The 26,687-nt window shown below is 38.1% G+C and overlaps 1 protein-coding gene and 1 long non-coding RNA gene across 3 annotated transcripts in view; one reads left to right on the top strand and one right to left on the bottom strand.

Annotated features, from left to right (window-relative positions):
* MEOX2 (mesenchyme homeobox 2) overlaps positions 1–4,058 on the bottom strand; it is a 72,693-nt gene extending 68,635 nt beyond the window's left edge. Inside the window, exons 1-2 of one of the 2 annotated variants that reach the window (XM_043509229.1) lie at positions 3,524–4,058; positions 2,019–2,602 (exon numbers count right to left, since the gene is read on the bottom strand). In XM_043509229.1, coding sequence (XP_043365164.1) covers positions 2,019–2,529 — 511 coding nt within the window. In that variant the 5' untranslated portion in view covers positions 2,530–2,602; positions 3,524–4,058. Of the gene's footprint in view, positions 1–2,018; positions 2,603–3,180 lie in introns of both variants that reach the window. The other variant, XM_038390845.2, reaches the window with a different exon arrangement.
* A 195-nt stretch (positions 4,059–4,253) lies between these two features.
* On the top strand, positions 4,254–17,434 carry LOC119850465. Its single transcript, XR_006279381.1, has 4 exons — positions 4,254–4,521; positions 11,853–11,907; positions 15,745–15,883; positions 17,336–17,434. It is a non-coding gene; the product is annotated as an uncharacterized LOC119850465 (long non-coding RNA).
* Positions 17,435–26,687: the final 9,253 nt, after the last annotated feature.

Genomic DNA, 26,687 nt, shown 5'->3' with positions numbered 1-26,687 from the left:
AGAAGGATCCATCACATACATTCCTTGTTAAATATAGAAAAACAAACTGCAATTGCCGCCAGTAACTGCAGAAATACACTGACTGACCTAAAAATGAGATCTGCTGCCATAAATTACACTGATATCAAATATTCAGCACAGAAGTTCAGATTAAAACAAAATAATGGGATGGTAAAATATGTGGTCTAAAAACAATATTCTTCTAAAATAATGAAAATATTCTGACTATTGCATCATTGTCTAAGGAGACTTGTTAGATCAAGCCATTCAGAATACATGAACATAGTTGATTTTTTTGGGAGGAGGGAGGAGTGAGGATTGTATACTGTACTATGATTTTGGGGCTGTGTTCAGACATTGTCTTAGAAAGTTAACTCCAGACTAAGTTGTTATATCATCATGATCATGATTAAAGGCTCAGTCCAATGCTCATGAAAGTCAATGGAAGGATTCCATTGACTTCAACAGAGTCCCACCTAAGGCCCATGGATTTGTGTGTTTGCATTGCAAAAATGCAGAAAGCAACATCAACATTCCCTAGTATTGTGAAGCACAGTTGTGCTTTCTTCTAATTTTCTACATTTGTAAATGATTGACAAATTTACTGATCCAACCGACAACCCAGCATAAAATTACTTCCCTTTAAAAACTCAGGTTAAAAAAAATCAAATATTCTTCAGACCTCACATGATCAATGATGCAGTTTTATTTGCAATTATACCTTCACTGTGTGGTTTGTTTTTTTTTTTTTAAGCAAACTTGCAAGGATCTGTGAATGACAGATTTTTATACTTCGAAGAACTTTTTTCCAGCCTATATAATAACAGTAAGTAAAATCCTACAAACCTATCCTGTTTTGTTGTAAAACTTCCCTAATGTAACTGACATGGAGAACTGCAAAGAAGAAAATATAATGTAACTGCAAAAAGCAGTTTAAAAATGAGCAAGCTTTCTGTAGCTTTTAAAAACCTGATTAATGACATTTCAAGTGAATCAAGGTCATGGTTCCCATTGTGAACTTTAGTAAATATCTGGAAAATCCTTTCATTTTCTTTTCACTAGTAGAAAACAGCTTTGTTGTATGTCTGCTCTTGCATTTTCAATATTTTGAATGTACAATAAAAATGCCATCAATTGCAACTACCGTATTGCCCCTTGATCATTGTCTTTTGTTAGTATGGGATTTTTTGACAGTTTCTTTCCCCACTTTGGAAACCCAAATCTGTTCGGTTGTGGCATATAAAACTCAAAGTATTATAAAGCTTCACCGTTCTGTATAGGCTGCAAATATGCACATCCCAAGTCACCTTCTTAAAAAAAAAACAAAAACAAAAACAAAAACAGTGTATCAAAAGTCCAGCAAAGTCTTCCTCAAAGCCCAAGCACATGAAATGAAATACTAAGCGTTGTAGAAATAGGATTTACCGCATGGTGATTTATAAATTCCAATTCATGCCCCATAACGAATTATACTCTGTGTAATACACTAGCTCTATACAGACACGCACCCTAGAATGCAACACATACTTAGCATTCATGAGAAAAGTTCCAGTTCTAAGAAAAAGTTTCCAAAGATTGTGCAAGCGTTCAGAAATGTGTTTCACTGGCTCAAAAGGGGAATGTGGGTGGGAAAGCGCTATCTTGTGAATCTTGAAACAGAGGGGAAGGAGGGAGGAACCGCAATACCAGATGCTAAATACTAATCAAACCTACAAACATTTCCCCTCCTGACCGTAGGCAACTGCTCACAATTGATTTCACGGTCTATCACGTGCTCTCTCTTTTCCATGCTCCCGATAAACTTGCTTTAGGATGGAGGCATCGAGCGCGGCTTTAGTGACTCTCTGAAGCCTGCTGTCTTCAGAGAAAGGCTTGGGATAAAGGGGGGCCTTAAGGCCGGGAAGGGCAGTCCCTCCATCAAGCCCCTGGCTTCTCTCTAGACCCCCCTCTCTCTAGGAAAATCCGCCCCACAAGCGCGCGCCCCCCACCCGCAAGGCTAGCAAAGGACGAGCCTTTACCTGAGCTGTCGCTTTTCCTTTTGCCGCACCTCTTCTCCGTTTCCACTGGGGACAGCGCCTGCCTGCCATAGTCCCCGGGAGCACATGCAGCCCCCGTCGGGGTATTCGTGCCCAGGCTGGAGGAGTTTGAACACAGGACTGGGGGGCTGCTGCCCAGCTCCGGGGGACCTCCCGAGTCGGGCTGCAGGCAGAGGCTGTGCCTGGCAGCGGCGGGGGGAGAAGACATCTGAGGAATGTGCCAGTTCGTCTGCAAAGCCTGGTGGTGCGGCTGCTGCTGGTGATGGTGGTGGTGGTGGTGGTGATGGTGGTGCCCTCTGTGATGCTGGCTGGCAAACATGCCCTCTTCATTGGGGTATCCCGCTATGATGCACGAGGAGGAAGAAGTAGACAGCTCGGGGTAGGACATGTGGTCAGCTCTTCCATGCAGGGCGAGAGAAGACTGGGAGAACGGGTGCAAGCCCTGCGCGGTGGCATGAGGGCTGCGCAGGCAGCCAAAGAGCGTGTGATCCATGGCATGCAAGTCTCAGGTTCCAGGCAGGAGAGTTTAGGAAGGATCCAACTCCACCACCCTTTGTCAACTTGCACTGTAAACAGATAGGGCTTGGTTGGGGATTTTTTTTTTTTTTTTTTTTCCAAAACGGCAACGACACACTTTTCAGCAGCAGAGCTCAGATAATCCAGGTCTTTAGCCCTAGTGGCCAGTCTCCGTTGCATTAAAAAAAAAAAAACACAACAACAAAAAAAAACAAACACACACACACACACGCTCGACCTCGATGAGCTTTCTCAGAGCTACTCAGATGTCAAGAAGTGGGAGAGGTTAAAGCCAATAGAAGGTGGTCCCAGAGAATTGCTTGAAGGGGGAAACGGCTCGGAGAGGTTATAAATACAGTAGTGTGTAATGTGAGCTGGGGGCTGGCTTAGCAACACAGCGACTGACCACATGCAAAAACTCCCTCCAAAACTCCGGCACAGTGAGGGAGCCGAGCCCTTTGCATCAACACGCTGCAGCCCTGAAGGGCAGCTCATCCCCGTCTGGCACAGGCGGGAGATGATTTTCCCCGGGGGGCCCTGGGGCGGGCAGCACGTGACAAGCTGCAGCTCCGGAGAAGTAACAGTGGCGCTTCGTTGCACCGCACCGTCCCCGTCGCTTTCTACATACCTCTGTGAACACGCGGCCCCCTTTCAAACAGGCAGGGGGGCCGCAGGCTGATGTAGGCTCCATGCAGGGCTGGCGCTCCAGCGCTGTCTCACTCCCTCCTCCCCGTCAATTGCCCTTCGCAGCCAGATTTGGTCCCCCGCTGATCCTGCTCACGGGCAGTCGCTCTCTTCAATAAGTGTTTCCTGGCGAGCCGTGGTGTTTACGGGGAAGGGCAGGTGGAGTTCAGGACCTGCAGGGGATTGTCCTTCTCCAGAGGAAAGCGGGGGGGGGGGGGGGGGAAGAGGAGCAGGGCCAGAGGTGAAGGAGGAGGCAGCTTCAAATCCAAACCTCCGGGCATCCTCACCTGCAGTCCCAGGTGTATTGTCAACAAACATCCCCCTTGACTTCCTTTGGCCGTTCCTCTGTTAACAGGAATGTTTCCCTAAAGCGATTAGAAATAATCTTGTCTCGGTAATAGAGCAATGATCAGTCCCCCACAAGGAACTAAGCGCAGATGGGAATGGCAGCCAGGTTATCATTGATAAATTGAAACTGCTGCAAATAGCCACACTGGCTCCTGCCACTTCAATTCCCTCTGATTAATAAATTACAGCAACAGACGTGTCACTCATTTGTTCCGCTCACAGGGCGCGTCTTCCGCTGCAAAGATTATGTCTTAAAATATTAACTGTATTAAGCACAGATACTTCTGCACTTGCGCTTGGGTGCAACTAGATCTGAAATGTTAGGGCGTTTGTTTTAAAATGAAATGACCGGCGGTTAATGAGCTGCAGAAACAGGTCAATGAAAGACAACAGTTCCCTGCTTTCTGCTCTTTCAAAACAGGATCTCAAACCGCTTTCGAGTCTCTGCATCTGGAAGTTTGTTTTGTTTCACTTGGTTGTTGTTTTCGTTGTCTCAGGTGTCTGGAAAATTTTAAATATGCTTTTGAAATGGTTCATGGAATTAATGGTGACAGCGAACATGACAGTCAGTTGGTTTAAATTAAAGTGTTATTGATCAACAATCAAGTGATGATCAGTACCATAAATATTTTCCCTTTCTTAAATCCTCGTTCTTTCCCCCCTGAATTCCGAGACCACTTGGTTCCTGCAATTTAAGTCTAAATTCTTAGGTCCACGTGTGAAAGATAAAATGAATGTCAATTGCGATTGGAAAAAATCAGGAATTGAATGAGATTTGCAAGACCTAGTTTCTTAAACGGAAATTGAGCCCTATTTTGTGGGAAATTAGTTTTGCAGACTTTCTTTAAAAAAAAAAATCTAAAACTTTTGTTCAGCAGCTGCTCCACTTTTCCCTGCAGTTTCAGAGTGAGCGAGAACCTGCAGCAGTCTTTAAACGGTAAGATTTCCCCCCTCCCCTTTTCTTTAATCAAATGTTTTAAAAAATTATTCTTAAGTAAGTTTTCTCTGTAACAGTGCTCTTTTAAACTTGTGGTGTCCAGACCGTGAGTGTTGCTGCGGCTGTGACTGTCCAAAACTTCATATTTCTTCGGCGGGGAAGGAAATCTACAGTTACCACACTGATGAAACATTTTGTGCTCTTCATTGTGCTTATCGTTTCAATGTGTGCTCTAATATTAAAAAGAAAAGGAGTACTTGTGGCAACTTAGAGACTAACAAATTTATTAGAGCGTAAGCTTTCGTGAGCTACAGCTCACTTCATCGGATGCATTTACAGACTAACACGGCTGCTACTCTGAAACCGAATATTAAAGGAAGAGTACAAAGAAAATGCAATGGCTACGCTATTATTTGTTTTGTTAGCTCCCAGTGCTGTGAAAACAGACGTGTTGTCCATAAAGAATATCCTCAGATAGACTCATTAAACAATAACTGAGATATTGTGCTTTGGGTTTTCGATTGTTTTGCGAGGTAAATCCAAGTTACGCTAGAATCGTCACTTTATTGATAGAAACAGAAACCGCAGACTTTGTTTTTTACATTAAAATGGTCTCTCCTGAAATAAACAGCTGAGTTTTTTGTTTCAGGTAACTTGTAAATAACGACCAAACACAGTTCCTTTCATCTCTAATAGGTGCAACTTCCCACTTCCCTTTACGTGCCCAGCGATTGGGCTGAGTTCTCTTCCACAATGTCAGATGTTAACAACATGTCCTGAAGTTTCTTACCAACCTGTTCCTGTCAATCAGTCTCTGGAAAAGTGGAACGAGGAGTCTTGAAGGGGAAAAATAGAAATGCAGAGAGGGAGACCGACACAGTTGAGCCATAAAATATCTAAACAGTTGAAAGGGGGTTAGAAAAATTATTGTTCCAGATCAAATGCAATATGAAAAATGGGTTTTTAATTCTAGACATTTGAGGGACACTGGTACAATTTCTCTACAATAAAAAGCAAATAAATGAAGCACAATGAGAGGAAGTGTGGGGAAAAAGGAAGATTAAATTTCCAAAAGAAATAGAAGTCAGAGTCAAATAGCATTTCGGGGGGGGGGGGGGGGGGGAGAAGAGAAGGATCCAAAGGGCGAAAAGAAGAGAGGGAAAAACTGAAAACTCTTTAGTTGTCATACAATTACTCATGCTTTATTTCATAACCAATTATGATTATTGGTGAGTAAATTATAGTTGGTTCTACCTCTCCTAATAAATACACAAGTTCTAAAACAGAGCATTATAATTTTTTCAAGTTCTTAATGGAAGCAAACAAGAATGTGCTTGCTCCATATGAAAATATTTTCAAGGCCATTATGCTTCAGTTTTAAACAATGAAAGTAAACACAAATATATGTAACCAACTTTTAAAACAAATTAGTCATTTACAACATTTACTGAAATTTACCAGAAGTAAGGCATTCCCAGATTTGATAAATACTGTATAGATTGTGCCAGTGACTGTGTAATCAATCTCCCAGCTTCAGTTAATTAAGAAAACATAGTTTTCAATCAAGAGCATTCTAATACAAAACTTTTTATTGAAATAATTCTGCAAAGAAAAATGTGCATGGTCATTGGACTTCTACATTATTGGTTGGATTAATGTTATAGTTTTCTATAATACCTAGTTATTATTGATGATGATTAAACATATACAGCACAATAAAAAGTCATTTCACTTTGATCGCTACATATCTGAGAAAATCATGAGTTAAGTCAGTGCCACCAAATTTGCCCAAAGCTTCTAATGCCAAGGGAAACAAATAGAATATTTTAGATATATGAAAACTGCAAACCATCTAGCTCATAAAACAGTTGGACCCAACACCGTTTTAGATGTCATTTCTGCTCTTCTAAGAAGGTTAATGCTTGCATCTGGTTTTTTAATTTTAGTTTGATTTATTGTAAAAAAATAAAATAAAATAGATTATATGAAAAATGAGTAAATGTAAAATTTCTTTTGCATCAACAGCAGTTCAGCCTCTCATATCAAAGGTTGTATCCATTATCTCCCTGTATATTTAGGCTACACTGATAACTTTTTTAATGATGATAGCTCTGCTATTAATTGGGAAAGTTTCACATTTGTGCAGGGCTGCAGACTATTCATACATCTGTATTACAGTAAAATTAGATAAATGGAAACATTATAGGGCCAGATCCTCACTTGGTGTAACTTGTCCTGGCTTCATTAAAGTCAATGGAGCTATGACAATTTTCATTGGCTGAGGATCTGACCCTTAATGTCTAAATATAAAGCTTAACAATAAATGTAAAGCTTAACAATTATTTGTTTGTTTTAGGAATAGGTTTCATTGTACCCAAGGGTTATAAAAGTGAAATGACTTTTTATTGTGTTGCATATTTTTAACTATCATCAGTGTATTTTTTCACAGCAACTTGGTCAAGGCAGGCACCATTATTTTAAAATTACAGCTAATACAGATTCACAACAGATGTTTATTTTCAGGTGGGGGGGTTCTGCCTAATTCCCCCAGAAGCAACATTTATTTGCTTATATTGATCCCTGTCGTGCAACAAAGAGCAGCAGATATAACTGATAAAGTAATATTGCCATTGATTAAAACATAAAGATGCTGTGTTGCCTATAACTGAATCTTTGCCCATAAAATGAATAATTAGTTGATTTGAGAACCAGTGAATCCCTGTGTAGAGTTAAAAGGGGATAAAGATCACAGTTAGCATTCATAAATCTAGACTATGCTTTAAAATTTTCATTGTACCTAATTGTAAAAGCAATTTTTGGGTAAGAAAATGCCATCTCCATAAACCATAGCACACAATCTGAACACTGCATTTGTGGGAAGTATTAGTGGGATGTATTACCATTAATATTTGCATATGCCATAGTATAACACTTGTCAGACATAATTTTTTTGGGGAAAAGCAAATAAACATCCCCTACAAAATATCTATAAAAGTATGGAGAATGGATCTGTAGTTACTGCTCCATCTCCCAGATAAACTTGAATTTTGTTCTAATTTTCATGATCTCCAAGCATTTAAAATTTTTTATGACAACACTTAGTATTTTTCATAAAAGCTGTGCTAAACTGTAAGGCCCTCACGGAAAGTGATTTACAAGTTTGTATTAAATCTTTAAAGTTTATTACCAGCACAATCCATTCAGTAAAGCAAAATGTCTTATTTTTTAATTTAAAATAAATTTCCTACTTTTTTTTCAAATGTTCATGATATCTGATGCTTCACATCTTCACTTTGAAGTTTGTCATTTCTTTGGAGTTTAAATCATCGCCTTTTGTCACACATAGGATGCTCAAAAACCTCAAAACTAGTTTTTTTGTTTTGTTTGTTTTGTTTTTGTTTTTAAAACAAGGTTTGGGAGTTTTTGGTTTTGTTTTTGCTTTTTAAGTGAATAATTTATTGGTGCCAAGCATTATTGTCTTGTACAATATCCTTTTATTTCCAGATCTATACATTATATTGCAATTTACTGCTTGATTTTTCTCTTTAGCATCATGTCAGGTCTGTAAATTTTGAACTGAGAAATGGCTATCAAAATATCTATGCCTATTTTTGTTTGTATAATACTATACAGCCCTTGTTAATATTTAGACATATATTCAATATGCATGTATAGGCAAGTGAATGATTCATTTAAAACAATTTATTTGATAACTGCGTATTTTGACACAGTATATACACATTTAATGCTTTTACTGAAACTATATTACTGAGGAACTCAAAGTATGTAATTTTGCATATTATGCAGGGGTTTTTTTGTCTGCTTGGGTATTGGATTTCAGTTTTTATCGCTTTTGAAAAAGACATTTTATTGGAGCCCTCATTTAAAAAAATTATTGAATCATGGTGGCTAACAATGTATTTTGAACACATTGTATGTGAAACAGTACTTATGTTTTAATTGCATTGAGCAATTGGTGTATATTTTGTATCATGAGAAATTATCAACAAAAATCTAAATTACAGATGGCTTTTATGATAAATATTTGTATGTCAAATATTTTGACAGAAGATTTATATCTCTTTAATGGATAAAATATGCAGTTTACCCAAGTTACATATATAAGTTTAACTACAGAGGAACATTATCAGTACCTAAAAATTTTTTCAGAGTAGCAGCCGTGTTAGTCTGTATTCACACACACACACACAAAAAGAGTACTTGTGGTACCTTAGAGACTAACAAATTTATTTGAGCATAAGCTTTCGTGAGCTACAGCTCACTTCATCGGAATCATATGCATCCGATGAAGTGAGCTGTAGCTCACGAAAGCTTATGCGCAAATAAATTTTAGTCTCTAAGGTGCCACAAGTCCTCCTTTTTCCTTTTTGTAAAATTTTTTTGGTGCTGTTGTTCAGGTGACTTTTTTTTCCAGGGGTTGTGGGACCAAGGACAGGGGGCACACTTAATAACTTGCTTCTCTCAGTTAAGGGAATTTAGCAGGGCAATGTGTAATGACCCTATGGCCACTAATCTGATCCATCATTTACAGGCTAAAGACAAGTACTGTAGCCCCTGCTTAGTGTCTTCCAACCCATTCAGACTGTTAATTGCAGGAGTTTGAGAAAGGAGAAATACGGACCAAGAATAAATAAGTAAAATACCTAAATGTTACCAGCTATTGGTTTGATTGTGAACTCTTCAAATACAATTATCACTAGCTCCACAGGACTATTTTATTATTTGTATTACTGTAGAATCCAAGAGCCCTAGTCATGGACCAGTACGCCACTGTGCTAGGTGCTGTACAAGCACAGGACAAAGACTGTTTTTGCCCATAAGAGCTTAGACTCTGATCCTGCAATCTGCTCTGCATGGGCAGAGCCCTGGGGCTTCCTGTAGCCCCACTTATGTCCACTGCAGTTTTTACTAAGTGGAGTCAATTGTGGGATTGGAACCAAAGCTAATAATCATTACAGGGAATAAAGTCCTAACAAGGGTATGTGTGGTGTGTGGTTTGTTTTTTTTTTTTTTTACACATACCTGCTTCATCTATTCCAAACACAAATGTCTCTAGGTTAACAGCAGACACTGGATGCGGGAAACGCAGTATGAAGGAATAGTTTGTTTAAACATTAACTTTTGAAGAAGATGCGGCCTATGCTCAAGTGCATGCAAGATTCTTATTGTCTTGAGCACTAATTGCTCATTATCTCATTAACTAAGGAGCCAGTAGCATGAGCCTAATTACATTACATTACATTTTTTAATGGTTTCAGAGTAGCAGCCATGTTAGTCTGTATTTGCAAAAAGAAAAGGAGTACTTGTGGCACCTTAGAGACTAACAAATTTATTTGAGCATAAGCTTCGTAGCTCACGAAAGCTTATGCTCAAATCAATTTGTTAGTCTCTAAGGTGCCACAAGTCCTCCTTTTATTTTTTTTTAATGTTGTTTTTAGTTTAGTTTAGCTCTAGTGGTGGTTTGCTAAGATAAAGAGGTAGAGCTGGATGCCATTTCACTAAGAAATGCATGGCAGAACTTTCTTCTGTTTCTAGGACATCTAGTATGAGATGTGCAAAAAGAGCTCAATCTGCAAATGCCAGAATACTAAATCATCTCTGCATTTTGGAGTTTCTAATTCAGCAAAGTTCTTTAAGCACGTGAGGTGTCCCATTGGAACCAAAGAGACTTCTGCTGTACTTAAGTTCTGACTTCAGTACCGGGCAAACTGGTTGAAGCTATAGTAAAGAACAAAATTGTCAGACACACAAATGAACATAATTTGTTGGAGAAGAGTCAGCATGGTTTTTTGTAAAGGGAAATCAATGCCTCACCAATCTACTAGAATTCTTTGAGGGGGTCAACAAGCATGTGGATGAGGGGAATCCAGTGGATATAGTGTATTTAGATTTTCAGAAAGACTTTGATAAGGTTCCTCACCAAAGGCTATTAAGCAAAGTAAGCGGTCATGGGATCAGAGGGAAGGTCTTCTCCTGGATTGGTAACTGGCTAAAAGATAGGAAAGAAAGGGTAGGAATAAGTTGTCCTTTTTCAGAATGGAGAGAGGTAAATAGTGGTGTTTCCCAGGGGTCTGTACCAGTCCTATTTAACATATTCATAAATGATCTGGAAAAAAGGGGGTAAACAGTGAGGTGGCAAAATTTGCAGATGATAAAAAACTACTCAAGATAGTTAAGTCCCAGGCAGACTGTGAAGAGCTACAAAAGGATCTCACAAAACTGGGTGACTGGGCAACAAAATGGCAGATGAAATTCAATGTTGATAAATGCAAAGTAATGCACATTGGAAAACACAATCCCAACTATACATATAAAATGAGGGGGGTCTAAATTAGTTCTTACCACTCAGGAAAGAGATCTTGGCATCACTGTGGATAGTTCTCTTAAAACATCCACTCAATGTGCAGCGGCAGTCAAAAAAGCAAACAGAAAATATCATATTGCCTCCATATAAATCCATGATATGCCCACATTTTGAACATTGTGTGCAGATGTGTTGCCCCATCTCAAAAAAGATATATTGGAATTGGAAAAGGTTCAGAAAATGGCAACAAATTATTAGGGGTATGGAATGGCTGCCATATGAGGAGAGATTAATAAGACTCAGACTTTTGAGCTTGGAAAAGAGAGGACTAAGGGGGGGAATATGATTGAAGTCTATAAAATCATGACTGGTGTGGAGAAAGTAAATAAGGAAGTGTTATTTACTCCTTCTCACAACACAAGAACTAGGGGTCACCAAATGAAATTAATAGGCAGCAGTTAAAAAAAAAAGTAGTAGTATGTTTTTCACACAATGCATAATCAACTCATGGAACTCCTTGCCAGAGGATGTTGTGAAGATCAAGATTATAACAGGATTAAAAAAAGAACTAGATAAATGAATGCCCAGAATGGGCAGGGATGGTGTCCCTAGGCTGTTTGCCAGAAGTTGGGAATGGGCAAAAAGGAATGAATCACTTGATTGCCTGTTCTGTTCATTCCCTCTGGGGTACCTTGCATTGGCTTCTGTTGGAAGAAAGGATACTGGGCTATATGGACCTTCGGTCTGACCCAGTATGGCCATTCTTATGTTGGAGTTAGGCATGTGCTTTTGTGTCTTGACTTTAGTCAAGTTTTAGTCCTAAAATTGTTGATCCTTTGGAGGAGTACCTATATTCTCCAGAAATGTATCTTTTACAGTGTTCCCACATGGTCCCTAAATAGACTATTGTTCACTCAAATATTTGAATATATAGTTATGCATATACTCTACTAGCACCTGAAACAGACACACTATGATATCTGTGTCACTTCTTTTGCTTTAAAAGGCAATGCACTTGGACATCCTCAGTGGGAACATCAACAGGCATGACTCTGGTTTATGTAAGCTATTTGGATCAGGCACTGTTTATTACTAGATATAGGTACAGTGCCTAACACTAAGGTATAATGATCATATTTGGGGCCTTTTGGCACAACTGTAATACAAATAACAAAACACGATTCTACACACATTTCAGATACTTTGGGACTCGAATGCAAAACCCAACACTCAGGGATATTATCCAGATTTGTGTAATTCCCTCGAGCACTGTTTGTCCCTGGGGTCATTCATACATTTTGTTGTAGCGCATATATAATGGATTTAATTTTTCATTAATAAGTAATCAGAATATTTCAATACAAGCATTAAAATACAGCAAACTAAAAATATTTTCCATGTATTTAACTGTTTCAAAATGCCATGTGCAAGAGAGAACAACAAAAAGGAATTAACTCATAACATATGCAACTCCTGTGTGTGCAAGATTAGTATATGCCCCTAAATCTAGATTGCAGCATCTGGTGGTGCATAACATGCCTCTAATGAAAGGAAAAGGCATGAGAAACACCAGTGTTTTGGCTATGTTATACTGAATGCTGTGGCATTTGCTTCATGTCACCAAATACTGCAGCTCTTTCTAAAAGTAATATAGCACACTAGTCAAGTAAATTGCTTTGCGTGCATTTGGGATTTCCCCACCACAAAACTTGTTATAGGCAGCAGGAACTGGCTGTGATATGGTGGTAAATTATTATTTACAGTAAAATCTTGTTTATCTAACCTCTTAATTTGAAACAAGAATTTGAATTAAAATGTCAAATAATAATAATGCATCCAATTATGCAAACTCCCATGTGTACAAATAACTTTTGCTGTCACCAAAACTTTTCAGATAAAATTTGCGCTGTATATTTGCTAATCCTTCACTGGGTTAAGTTCTTTGGATCCTACTGTATCCTAGAATTATTTCTTCTCAAAATTCTACTAAATCTCCATTACTAGCCTAGTGTATACTATGAATAAAATCTAAAATAATTCATCCTCCCAATATCTTCTATTATAAAATGTCTTAAGCTTGACCCTGCAAAATGCTGAGCCCTTTTTACTCACATTCACTCCACAGGAGACCCTCAGCCCTTTACTGGGTCAGCCCCATAGTTAAAGTGTAATGGAAATAAAAAACATCAACTAAACATAATTACTATTTCAGAGTGATTTGAAGACATACAATGAAAACTGCATTTTAACATGAAAATGTTAATAAAAAGTCCAGCAGCTAAACTGCTTTTATTAATACATTAAAGGAGTGATCCTGAATTTCCTGCACACCCCAAAATCCCAATGAGGTCTTATTGCTGATATCAGATTTATGGATGTGCAAAGGTTTGCAGGATTAGACCTCTAATTTTGACATTTCTTTAAAGTTACCTTTATAAATCAACTCAATTCTATGAGTCTATAGAGCAGAGCATTATGGAAGGGAGTAACCAGGTATGCTACTGATTTCTATTTACAGAAAATGCAAATGCCTAATTAATCTTTGAAAATTACATTGTTAAATTGTTTATATAAAATCTCACACACACACACACGTGTTCACACAGGCAAAAAATATGCCAGCATCTTACTCTCCTCAAAACCTATTGTATGATCAAAACAAACTCTGTTGGGTCTATTCTCTTCTCAATAGTAATGAGTTGTTACATAGGCACACTGTGCAGAAAGAAAAAAACCCTCTGAAATTAAAACTGTTACTCTGTATCTTTATGTATGGGAATTGTCAGAGTAAGCACTGTATACACGTTACCCAGGAAAAGCAACTCTCACTCTGTGAAGCATTTTCCAAAGTATCTAATGTAACATATCCTGTAAAACTGTACACTGGTTCCTAGCATAGCATTGAACTGTAGAAGATAAAAGATTACAGATAAGGTGCAACAGAGTTCCAGATTCCAAACTGTAACGAAGAGAAGTCCAAAACTGTTTGACATTTTATCCTGCTAAATGTGGAGTTTTGCACTTGTTTTCTGGAGTTTATATCTAGCCTTCTCTTATGCATGTAGACTTCTTCATTGTATATGACACACTGCAGCTATGGCAACAAGCTTCTTTTTTTAAAATATACCTTGATGATGAGAGTATTTGGCTCTAAAAATAAGTTGTACATATCATTTCTGATATGTTGGGCATGGCATGGATTCAGAGGTGAGTGCAATAAATTTACCCTGTACAATCTGTAGTCAACCAAACCTTTCCAAACTAGGTCCCATAAATATGAACATGAATTATTTGTTTGTTTTATATTTTTTTAAAGTTTCCTTTATTGGTATTCATAATACTTTGTACCAAGTGTAAGGAAATAGCCATATCACATTAAACTCAGGGATATGCTTTCACAGTCATTTATTGTGTAAAGCTAGTAAACATTTCCTGGCAAACAATTTAGAGTCCATAAATTCCACCCTAACACTACTTCCGTAGCTAGATGCAATGCACCATACACGAGGGTATTAGCTCAGTCTCTCTCATCCGGAATGGGTGGATTAGAATTGAAAAGTCCTCATCCCCCATTATAGCACCACATATCTTGAAAGTCTATCTTCTCTTAGAGCAATATGCTTCTCTCAGATCTGTTTGGTGGATCACAACTAAAATTCTGCTGTCCCTGGCTATTTAATCTAGCAACATTTTGCAAGTGTCTACCAAGAGAGCATGATGTGCCAGTATCTCTTTGGTATCAAAGGCAGTTCCACACACATAAAGAAGGGAGAATGGAATATCAGAAACAAGGTCTACCATGCAAGGCAGATTTGTGAGGGAAATTTTACTCTTAGGTTAAGGATGGGGAAGAAAGGAAAGGGTAAAATTTCAATTTTAAAGGAACTAACTCTATTCCTGATTCTCAGGTTTCCTATATAACTAGTTAACTATTGTTGTTAAACCAGCTCAGCATCATCTTCAAAGATATTGAGTCTGTTAGTATTGCCAGTAATTTTTCTCTAGTTTAGGCATTTATAGAATGAGGGATTATTAAGAGAACAGTTGATTTATAAAGATTATTGGAGGGTTGAATTTGCTCTCTAGTTCTTGCAATGTTTGTATGTTGACGTATATTGGGGGTGGGGGTGGGGAGATCGCAGACTAAATAAAAAATCATATACACTATCTTTGAGTTTGAAGAATCCTCATCAAATGGCCACATTCAAAACAAATAGCTTGCATGAAAGGATTAGTATGTCATATGCTGAGCTAGTAGTATCCCCATTACAGGTACTGGAAATATTAATATTATTCATATTACAGCAACGTTTCCTAGACTTTCTGATTGAAAACAAAGGGTTAGGAAGAAGCCTGGATTGTTGTCAAGGTTTCAAAGAATGACTTAAGAGTTCAGTCACCATTAACTTTACTGTTTTCAGAGAATTGGGGTTTTTACTTTGACCCCAAGAATGCCCTGTTCTAGAAGCTATCTTCTGGTGCAGGATCTTTAATTTTTTCTGATTAGATAGTGCAGCTTTGGTGTTAATTATCAAAAAAAAAATTTTTGGAAACTCTAGATCTCTTTTCTTGGCTTGCATGAGATTGGAGAGGCTCGAAAAAAGGATTTTTTTCTCCTAATACTGCATATCTTGCTTTTTCCTTGATGCTTTCCTTGCTGTTCCCCTTCTTATATCAGACATGGATTCTATAAATGTGTACTGTGCTCTCCAAATAGACATTCCACAGCCCCTTTCTATAAATAAACAAAGCTGCTTTTTTTTAAGGTTGATTATTAGATGATCAGCAAAGGTTCTAGTAACAAAAGCCACTATGTCCACCTTTCAGTGCTAGGAGATGATCACGTTAGGCTTTAGGATTGCATCTGATTTTTCTCTCCAAATTCTCCATTGTCATAGTACTTATCAACATGCATCACAAGAGATCTTTCATCTCGTATACCTAGAGATGCCATTCCACAACCTCATTCTGCACCGCTCCTGCATCTGTCAGCCATTGAACCTGGCCAAGAGTCTTTCTACATTATTCTCAAGAGAGGTAATTTGTGGCCTGCGATTTGTTCTACTTAATGTGTAGTGATAAATGCCTAGAGCCAGAAAAAGACTTGAGCACATTTTTAACTTACTTACTTCAGTCCTTTGCTGGCTCTGGGTCCTAGTCAGCTTCCCTTCAGTTGGCTCATGAGGAAAGAAAGAACAAAGATTACGCCTAAATTGTTCAGCACAGATCCAATATGTCTCAGTCAATGTCTCAAGGACCGTCTTCACTGGTGAGAGGGTATTTTACTATCCATGGCCCTGAACCACAAAGGGACTTAGGCATTGGCTAAATTTTAGACCCCTAGAAAATCATTGGAACAATATTGGGATCCACAAATCCTGAATTAGGCACCTAGGTTCCATATACAATGCATGGGGAGAGACCGATGCCTGAGAATAGGCTCCACAAAAGACTGCATGCTAGGTGGCTTCCTACCTATGCTAACCAATGGCAGATAACGAGGGATGGGTCCTAAGCCCCGCCCCTCTCATGCAGTTGGGCACCTCTTTCCTGGAGTCGGGGAGCTTAGACAATAATGTGTTATGTGCCTGCCTTGCCTCATCTCCTCATCTCACCTCACACAAAATGGGATCTGGTGGTGGTGCCTACATTACAATGGTTAAGACCAGTGGCTAGAGCACTTTGATATGGGAGACCTGGATTCAATTCTCCCCTCTACCTGATGGGAAGAAGGGATTTGAACAGAGGTCTCTTATCTCTCAGGAGATATTGGGATATTCTGATATGGGTTTCCCTCAGTCTTTCTTGTTCAAGCTGTTTCGCTCTGTATATATACTTAATTAAATCATTGAACAAGAGAGAGAATGATTCTATAGCATGGCAGTTAGGGCCCACATCTGGGAGGTGGGAGACCACTGTTCAAATCCTTTCTCCCCATCAGGCAATCAACACCATCTCACACCTGCACACTAATCTAACAAGCCAAATGAGACAAAGTATTCCCATATACAGGAGACTAGACTATTATGTGCCACAGGCACAGAAGAGGAGGGATCGAAGTGTACCAGTGCCCAAGGCCCCCGCAAAGGCAGGGAACTGATTTAAGTGAGATACACCCAGATAATCCTGGCAAGTCGCTCAAACATCCATCCTATAAAGGAAGGCAAAAAACCTCCCAAGGTCACTGCCAATCTGACTTAGGCACTTTGGAACCTTTACCATCGAAATTTAAAAACTGAGTGAGTTTAGGTACCTACAGGGTTAGGTGGTAGCTGACAGGGGGTTTTGTGGATCACCGTGGTGCCTAAAACTGGAATATAGGCACCTAAATTTCAGATTTAGGTGCCTAAACCCCTCTGTGGATGTGGGCCCATGTCTATTCAATTCTGGGTTTCTCAAAGTGTTCCTACTAGTATGAATGTTCTCTGTAAGTGTTTTTGCTGTTTACATTTTGGCACCATTGTGCTGATTTTTCCATCTCTCTTCTAGTATGAGTAATTCCAGGACCCGATAAGAAATGCAACCAATGTGTTTCATGCACATTAAATGGTAGGAAATGTCTGTTTACAAAATGCAACTAGTTTCTGTCCACTCAGGCTCCCTCTCGCTTTATCATGTTAAAGCCAAATATATTGTTAATTCATTAATGTTGATTGGAGTGTCCCAACATGTCTTTACTCCCTTTCAAAAGTGCCATGCATACCTATTGCTTTATACACAATTGATTACTAAAAAAAATAAGGTGCTTGGCATAGGATCTGTATGAGTGGGCAATATACCATACACTGGCAGATTAACACCTGTATTCTTATTCATTTATTTTAGAGATTTAATATTTATTATTTGTAGTATTGAAATTGTGCTATATGTGTGTACAGTAAGACAGTTCCCATCACAATGAGCTTTCAGTCAAAATATATACATTTTTTACCCTCTCTCCTGTAAAGTCCTTTCTCTTTCATTAGCATTTTATAATGTGACTGTACATAAAGATGGTAAGCATAATTGTGTACCCTAAAACGTTCAATTCAGATTATATTAATAGGGCTGTCGATTAATCACTGAACTCGCATGATTAATTCAAAATTAATAGTTATTAAAAAAATTAATCACAGTTTTAATCACAATGTTAAACAATATAATACCAATTGAAATTTATTAAATATTTTGGATGTTTTTTCTACATTTTTCTAATATATTGATTTCAGTTACAACACAGAATACAAAGTGTACAGTGGTCACCTTATATTATTTTTATTACAAATATTTGCACTGTAAAAATGATAAAAGAAATCTTATTTTTCAATTCACCTCATACAAGTACCATAATGCAATCTCTTTATCATGAAAGTGCAACTTATAAATGTTACATAACTACACTCAAAAACAAAATAATGTAAAACTTTAACACCTACAAGTCCACTAAGTCCTACTTCTTGTTCAGCCAGTCATTCAGACAAACAAGTTTGTTTATATTTGCAGGAGATTATGCTACCCGCTTCTTATTTACAATGTCACCTGAAAGTGAGAACAGGCATTCACATGGCACTTTTGTAGCAGGCATTGCAAGGTATTTATGTGCTAGATATGCTAAACATTCATATGCCCCTTCATGTTTTGGCCACCACTCCAGAGGACATGCTTCCATGCTGATGACATTTGTTAAAAAACATAATGCGTTAACTAAATTTTGTCTGAACTCCTTGGAGAGGTAGTATGTCTCCTGCTCTGTTTTACCCACATTCTGCCATGTATTTCATATTTTAGCAGTCTCGGATGATGACCCAGCACATGTTGTTCATTTTAAGAACACTTTCACTGCAGATTTGGCAAAATACAAAGAAGGTACCAATGTGAGATTTCTAAAGATAACTACAGCACTTGATCCAAGGTTTAATAATCTGAAGCATCTTCCAAAATCTGAGAGGGACAAGGTGTGGAGCATACTTTCAGAAGTCTTAAAAGAGCTACACTCCAATGTGGAAACTACAAAATCCCAACCACCAAAAGAGAAAACCAACCTTCTACTGGTGGCATCTGACTCAGATGATTAAAGTGAACATGCATCGGTCTGCACTGCTTTGGATCTAATGAGCACACCCCATCATGAGCATGGACATATGTCCTCTGCAATGGTGGTATGAAGATGAAGGGACATATGACTCTTTAGCACATCTGTCGCATAAATATATTGCGACGCTGGCTACAACAGTGCCATGCGAATGCCTGTTATCACGTTCAGGTGACACTGTTAACAAGAAGCGGGCAGCAGTATCTCCTGCAAATGTAAACAAACTTGTTTGTCTGAATGACTGGCTGAACAAGAAGTAGGACTGAATGGATTAGTAGGCTCTAAAGTTTTACATTTTTATTTTTGAATGCAGTTATATTTTTCTAGATAATTCTACATTTGTAAGTTCAACTTTCATGATAAAGAGAGATGATAAAGTACTTGTATGAGTTGAACTGAAAAATACTATTTTTTACAGCACAAATATTTATAATAAATATAAAGTGAGCACTGTACACTTTGTTCTGTGTTGTAATTGAAATCAATATATTTGAAAACATCCAAAAATATTTAAATAAATGGTATTCATTATTAACAGTGCAATTAAACGTGATTAATTTTTTAAATCATGCGATTACTCGTGGTTAATTTTTTTAATCGCTTGACAGCCCTAATTAGAATGATTTGTTATGCAAATACAAATATTTGTTTCAAACCATATTTAGGGATTATTTTCTGTCAAGTATTGTAGCAAAAGTTGATAAAGATGAACAGAGGTATTTCAGTGTAAGTCAGTTTTTCAGTTGTTTACGATCTCTCCAAGGACATGATTAAATGCAGGGGGAGATAACTTGGAGTTGTGGCCCAGGAACTGAATTCTGTAATGAGTCTGATGTGGAGTAAAGTCACTATATTGGACTAGCCTTTGTCAGAGAAGTTGCTGGGTGGCTGAAGATTTGAACATACTTGAGGTCAAATCCTGACCCTAATGATTTCACTGGGAGTTTTGCTGTGAAATATTTTTACTCCTGTAAATGCAAATGTATTACAGTAAATCTGAATACTGTTTATGTATTTAATAATCTTATGCTGTACACATGATTCCAAGGATCTAGACATTTTACTTTAAAGGTTAATAGGAAGATTATTTGCGTGTATAGGGCCTCATCCAGCTCCCATTAAAGTCAAGAGAAAGATGCTAAGGCTGATCCTGAGCTGATGTAAATTGTCCTAGCTTCACTGACTTAAACAAAAAACATGAGGATGAAAGGGGAAACAAATGATCACTCATTGACAAAAAAAGTCAAGGTAAAGAACAAAATTAATCAAAGCACCAAGAGGCATAAAAAGAAATTATTTAATTGTCTTTACACCCATGCTAGGAATGTGACTAATAAATAAGAGGCATTAGAATCAACCATTCATGAGCACAAATTCTATGTGGTTGATATTACTGAAACCTGTTGGGAAGATTTGCATAACTGGGTTAGGTTTCAGAGTAGCAGCCATGTTAGTCTGTATTCGCAAAAAGAAAAGTAGTACTTGTGGCACCTTAGAGACTAACAATGGCGCTAACCTATTTAGGAAGGATCACAGAGGCAAAAGGGGAGAAGGGGAAGTAGGACAATCTAAAATGGCCTTAGTAGTTTGAGTCATTGATAGCTCCGAAGCAAATGATCTAGGTCCTTGCCCTGCTCTATTTAACATTTTCATCAATGGCCAGGAAGAAAATAAAATTATTACAGATAAAATTTGCAGATTACATGAACAGTGGGGAAAGTGGTAAATAATTAACAGGACAGGTCACTGATATAGAGCAATCTGGTTCGCTTGGTAAGCTGGGCCCATGCAAACAATATGCATTTCAATATGGCTAAACGTAAAGTTACACCTCTAGTAACAAAAATGTAGGCCATACTACCTTACATGATAGGGACACAATCCTGGGAAGCAGGGACTCAGGAAATTTAAAAAAAAAAAAATTAAATGATCATGGTGGGTGGTGAGCTGAACATGAGCAACCAGTGCGACACTACAGCCAAAAGGGCTAAAGTGATCCTTGGATTATAAAAGAGAATATCAAGTAGTAGGGAGATTGTATTACTCTCTGCTTGGCACTGGCATAATTGCTACTGGAACAATATGTCCAGTTCTGGTGTCCAGAACTGAAGTAAATTGGAGAGGGTTCAGAGAAAAGTGATGAGACTGACTGAAAGATTAGAAAACATGCCTTATAGTGATAGACTCAAGGAGTTCAATCCATTAAATTTATCAAACAGAAAGTTAATGATTTGATCACAGTCTAGAAGTACCTACATGAGGAATAGAAGTGTGATAGTAGAAGGCACTTCAGTGTGGCAGAGAAAAGTATAACAAGATGCAATGGCTGGAAGTTGAAGCTAGATGAATTCAGACTAGAAAGTAAATAAGGTGCTATTTAAAAAAAAAAAAAAGAGGGTGATTAATCATTTGAATGTCTTACTAACTGTGGTGTCTTCATCACTGGAACATTTTATATCAAGATTGGATGCTCTCTCTAAGATATCCTCCAGTTCAGAGAGAAATTAATTCAGGGAAGTCCTTTGGCCTGTGTTACACAGGAGGACGGACTAGAGGATGGTCCCTTTTGGCCTTCTAAACCATGACAACTTCAATTGCAGGCCTCCTTTCTGGCCTTCTAGGGCAGACTCAACCAGTTCAGGATTAATCAACTGCATGTGGAGTCTGGTTTTGCTGCATAAAGAAGTTTCTCCCTTTAATGTCACCTTGCATATGACCAGGATTTTTCCCACACTATGGGAACTAATACAGTCTAAATGTATGTCTATCATTATGCCTCTGGCATTAGTATTGCAGACTAGTGATATGTGAGTGAATTTAAAAGACTTGTCTTGCGATGTGAAATATTGTAAATTTTACAGCTAAGTAAATTTAAAACTCCCTCTGGACTCCAGAGAAATGAAAGGAAATAGTGCATAATTTTCTAATACACCCTACTGTTTAACTGAAACAGAGTAGTATAGGGATAGGTAACTCATTTTGCCCAATTTTTGTACCTTCCAAGAAAACCATGAGTCTGAAAACTTGACTGCAACCATGAAAGTTTCTGCATTCACATTTTGGATAGGAAAGACTGAAAAAAATGATACATTTTTTTCTTTAGAATTTTTCTCTTTCCCTTGTAACTCGTCTAAATATATCATGTTTATAGCACTCACTATGTCAGTCTACCTTTTCTGAGGGTGGCAGTTTTCTGCTATCCCTATTATAGTCCAATAATTCCAATCTGCTAGTAAAACAAGGATTGTTTTAAAAACTGAATCACTAAGGAAAAAGTGTGTTTAAATCACAGGGAGAAAAAAGGTTTTACAAATGCAAGGCCAGATGCTCAGTTGGTATAAATCAGCATAGCATCACTGAAGTGAATGAAACTATCCCCAGTTACACCAGCTGAGGATCTGGCCCTCATACTAATTTTGCAAACCCAACAGTTTGAGAATTTTGCAAAATTCTCAAACTCCTTGAATTTTACCTGGCCCTGCTGTACACAGAGCACACATCTTCATAACATTTAGAAAGTGAGGTTTTTCCAGCTAAAGTCTGTACAAAAACTCAAGGGTGGGGCGGCGGGAGGCGGGGGAAGAGAGTAAAAAGGAGCAGAAGAGGACCAGAAAATAAAAACAGATTAGGATGGATTTTGTCTCAGTTACACTGTGCATAAACCCAGAGTAACTCCTATAGAATCAGTGGAATTAAACTTGTGAATAGTTGATATGAGAGTAGAATCAGACCCAACAAACAACTGAGAATAATTTGACTTGTAGTGGAAGTCTCTCACTTCTAGTCCTACAGTCCTTCATAAACAGATATTTCATTACAAAAATTCTAAATACTATGGCTACCACATCAGCTGCTAAGGATCACTAGAAATTTATCATATGGTAATACAGCACTCTGAGCTAAGCAAAGCACATGAATCTAACTACGGTACAAGCTAGGTAGTTTCACTACAACACTAAGGCACCTTTGCATAAATATTGTTGAAAGACAGCAGAGAGAGAGAAGGAAACTCTGCATCTTAAATATAGGGTCTTTAAAGCTGACATATATCAAAATGCTGTATATACTTCTGGAACCCTTCTGTAAAAATGTCTCTAACTCCAGGGACTCATTGTGTAAGGTAGTTATGTACCATTTAAATGTGAAAAATGCACACTTTACTTGGGAAAAAATGTGTGATATGAAGTGTTTTTAAGAATAATTGAATGATTTTGTGATTCATTAAATGCTTTTTCCTCCACATGCAAGTAATGACTTTTCCACTATGCACCCAAAGGGAGAAAAGTCAAAAGAGTGAGAGGAGGGTGAAGAGTCAATAAGAAAAGGATCATTTTCAGAGGGTTTTTCTTCCATTCTTTATCTCTTTCTGATCCAAGAGTAACAGAACAATGAGCAAAAACATAAGTGGCAGAATTTAGAAAATAAAATAAAAAACAGCATCCCTCAACACCAGAAACAGAAGTATTAGGTTGCAAGTTGTTTATTTTTTGTTTTAAGGTGGAGTACAAAAAATTGTGGCACCTAAAGTTGATTGAATATGGCTTCTCCTGCATATCCCTGCTGTGACCAAGGGATCATATACCCAATATGTCTTTACGCCAAAGTGTAAATCTTCAGTTCCCCCCCCCCCCTTCTCTCCTTTTAAACTAGGGAAACAATATACACCTTGACTCCTGCAAAAAAGATCTCTGGCAAAATCACAAAACGCCTGCTTAAATAATACCCAAAAGGTAACTCTGTACATTCCACTGGCCAGAAATAACTCACAGCTAGGCAAATCCATGAGAAAGTTAAAAGGATATTGTAACAATCTTAGGGGAGCTGTAGCACTATAAGAGCAATATGAGGCAATGTCCTAACATGAGCTATCACTTTATGTATGTGCTATATACACTAGCATGAATTATATTACAACATTTGGCACACTATAGCTTTTGATCTGGTTTGACTTATGACCTAAGTCCTATTGTGACCTTTATGGCTGAACCTGTAGAGAATAGTTCAAACAATAGATATACATGATAGATGACAGATAGGATAAAAAGATAAAAGGGATATAAACACATAGTGCATTAGCTAGCCAAAAAACTGCATGAAACTAAGATGAAACTTCCCCTACCAGCAGGATATTATGAGTTTTCTTACACCTTCCTCTGAAGCATTTGGAGCCAGGATACCCTGCCTAGCTGGACTACTGGTCTGATCAGGTATGGCAGTTCTCATATTCCTGGGAGTATACACAATTGAGGAAAAAAATAGGGGTATAGAGTTAATAAGTTTTGTGAGATGACAAGGAATCTTCTAACAAAGTTAAAATCATTGCAGACCATTCCAGCTGTGAAGTTGGCTGAACTAGATGGAATTACTATAGGTTCATCTCTCTTAGAGTTATTGTATCTGGCTGTCTGCAAACTCAGGCAGACATTCCTGCGTTGGTTTGAATTCAGGTAACATTTTCAAGGTTATTTCAACAATCATAAAAGCTAGAAACATGTTTTTTTTTAAATGAAAACTGAGGGCTTGTTTACACAACAAGCAAAATATCTCTGATGCAAAAGGCTGTCTGACACTCCTTTCTGGGTTTTCACTAGGCTTATTCCAGTATAAGCCAAGTCAAACAGCAATAAATTAAGCTAAACCAAAATAAGCCACTGAAATAACTGTCTACCAAGACAAGGGGGTTTATACTAGTTTAACCAAAAGCAGTTTAAAAACTGATTATAGTTAAACCAGTGTAACTCCTGCATGTAGACAAGGCCTAATATTCTGGAGAACAATCCCTGTTTTCTTTTACATTGTAAAATTATTCTACATCATCAAAATGTAGAATACATAGAACCCCATCCACCGTTGGGAATTAACATGACATAACTTAGTGCTGTAAATCAGGAGGTTCTTCATTGGATTTAATGGAGTTACACAGGTGAAAAAGTGGTGTAGGAGAGAAGGGAATCAACAGTCTTCAAACAGGTGTCTGCAAAATGGGTGCTTTAATACCTGATGGGGAGTTTACACACAAACAAATTACTAGTTGAGTCCATATTTGCAGCAAGACACCTGACACCAGCCCAATTGGGGTGGTCTCCAACTTCAGTTGACCCCTACAATACATGGACATATAGACATTCTCAATGTGTTGGGAACATGGTTAAATTCTGAATTGTTGGAGCAATAGTGCAACTGACTTTTGCCGTATTCCAAGTGTGCTGGCTCCCATTTTTGGATGCACAGATCCAAAATGTGCTGAGCTTGCTCTGCATTGTCATGTTCAAAGGTATATTTTGCAGAAACTGTACATAATGTAAATAAATGTTGCCTGGGATCATTGATTTAAATTGTTTGATTAAACATTTTCCTTGTAAAGAATAACTAGGGGCCAAAATTTTCTTTTTGACTTAGTCGCTATTAAATCCAGCATAAATGGAAAGTGGGTTAAGAGTCTTTCTAACTGACTACATTCCTGACATTTATGTATTATCTTCTTTAAATGGAGTCTGTATCCTTACCACCTGTTTGTCAACCCTATCCCTTCTTGTTCATCCAAAATCCCTCTAAACCAGTGCTATTCTTCTGCCCCAGTGCTCTATATTGTCCCATTGTTGTCCAATTGCCTGGAGTCCCATTACTGGCTTAGTCTTTCTCTTACTACATCACTTTGAAGTTCCTTCTCCTCACCTTTGACACACTACAATAATTCACCCTCCCTTACCTCTCTGCTCTCATTTCTTACTATGTATGCTGCTCTGCAACTCCTTCTCCCAATCCTGACTTTACACCTTTGAGGAAAAACAAAGGGTTTAGGGTGTTACAAAAAGTGGAAGAGAGGAAATGAGATGGATTCCACAGTACAGTAAGCCTCCACATCCTAATGCCATGCCATGCCAAATGACAATTAGCTTCAGATGCAACCAACAGCCCAGGCTGTGTCACGTTAAATCCAATACACTACTTAATATGCAGCCAGGGTTAAGGGCCATGTGATGGTCATAAAAGTTGGATCAAAATAGTATCCAACTCAGTGAACATTGTGCCTCTGCATTCTAAACAAGCTGCAAGCAAGAGACTCTATTAAAAGCTGTTGGAGGGCATTGCAATAATTATAATTTAAATGGTTAGTTTAGATTGTGAAAAATATGATAATTTAACTGAAAAGTAAGTGTCACATACAACCCGTTTAGGATGCTAAAAGAAAAAGTCTTGACTGTCTCAACTAGTGCCTAGGGACAGAAAAGTAATTGAAGACCATCCACCCTGCTCTAGGAGCTCCACTTTCATTAGGGACTCCCAGAAAACAAAATCCTTTCTCTCCCTGTAACAAGTGTGTAAAGTACTCAGACCACAGGTTAATACTTAAATGGCCCTTACTCTCTTCTACCTGCTTCCTAGGCAATGGAAATGGATCCTCTCTACTACTATATAACCATATGCAATACCAGAATATCTGCAGGACATGCCAGTCTATTTCAGGTAGTGTGGGAGGGGACTCTCTTGTCTATAGAAAGTTGACACCAGTACAATTTGTACTTCAGGTACCACTTTGGGTGAATGTAACCTCATGGCTTTATCTTTTTTTCTTGCAACTTATTTCACATTGCCCCTCTGCCTGTGTTTCAAACATCCCTCTCATAAAGTTCAGAAAAGGAACAAATGAAATAGCCTACTTCCTGGGAAATAACACTGCTCTAACCAGTTATCTTTTATTACTGTTTTCCTCCTTTCCTACACAGGAATGCGGATGGTAAGTTTCTCAAGAATTGGACCTGACTTCGC

Source organism: Dermochelys coriacea, chromosome 2 (assembly GCF_009764565.3).
Source record: "Dermochelys coriacea isolate rDerCor1 chromosome 2, rDerCor1.pri.v4, whole genome shotgun sequence".
NCBI classification, from domain to species: domain Eukaryota; kingdom Metazoa; phylum Chordata; order Testudines; family Dermochelyidae; genus Dermochelys; species Dermochelys coriacea.
The sequence above is the reverse complement of the archived record's forward strand: the minus strand, read 5'-3'. Positions and strand labels throughout refer to the sequence as shown.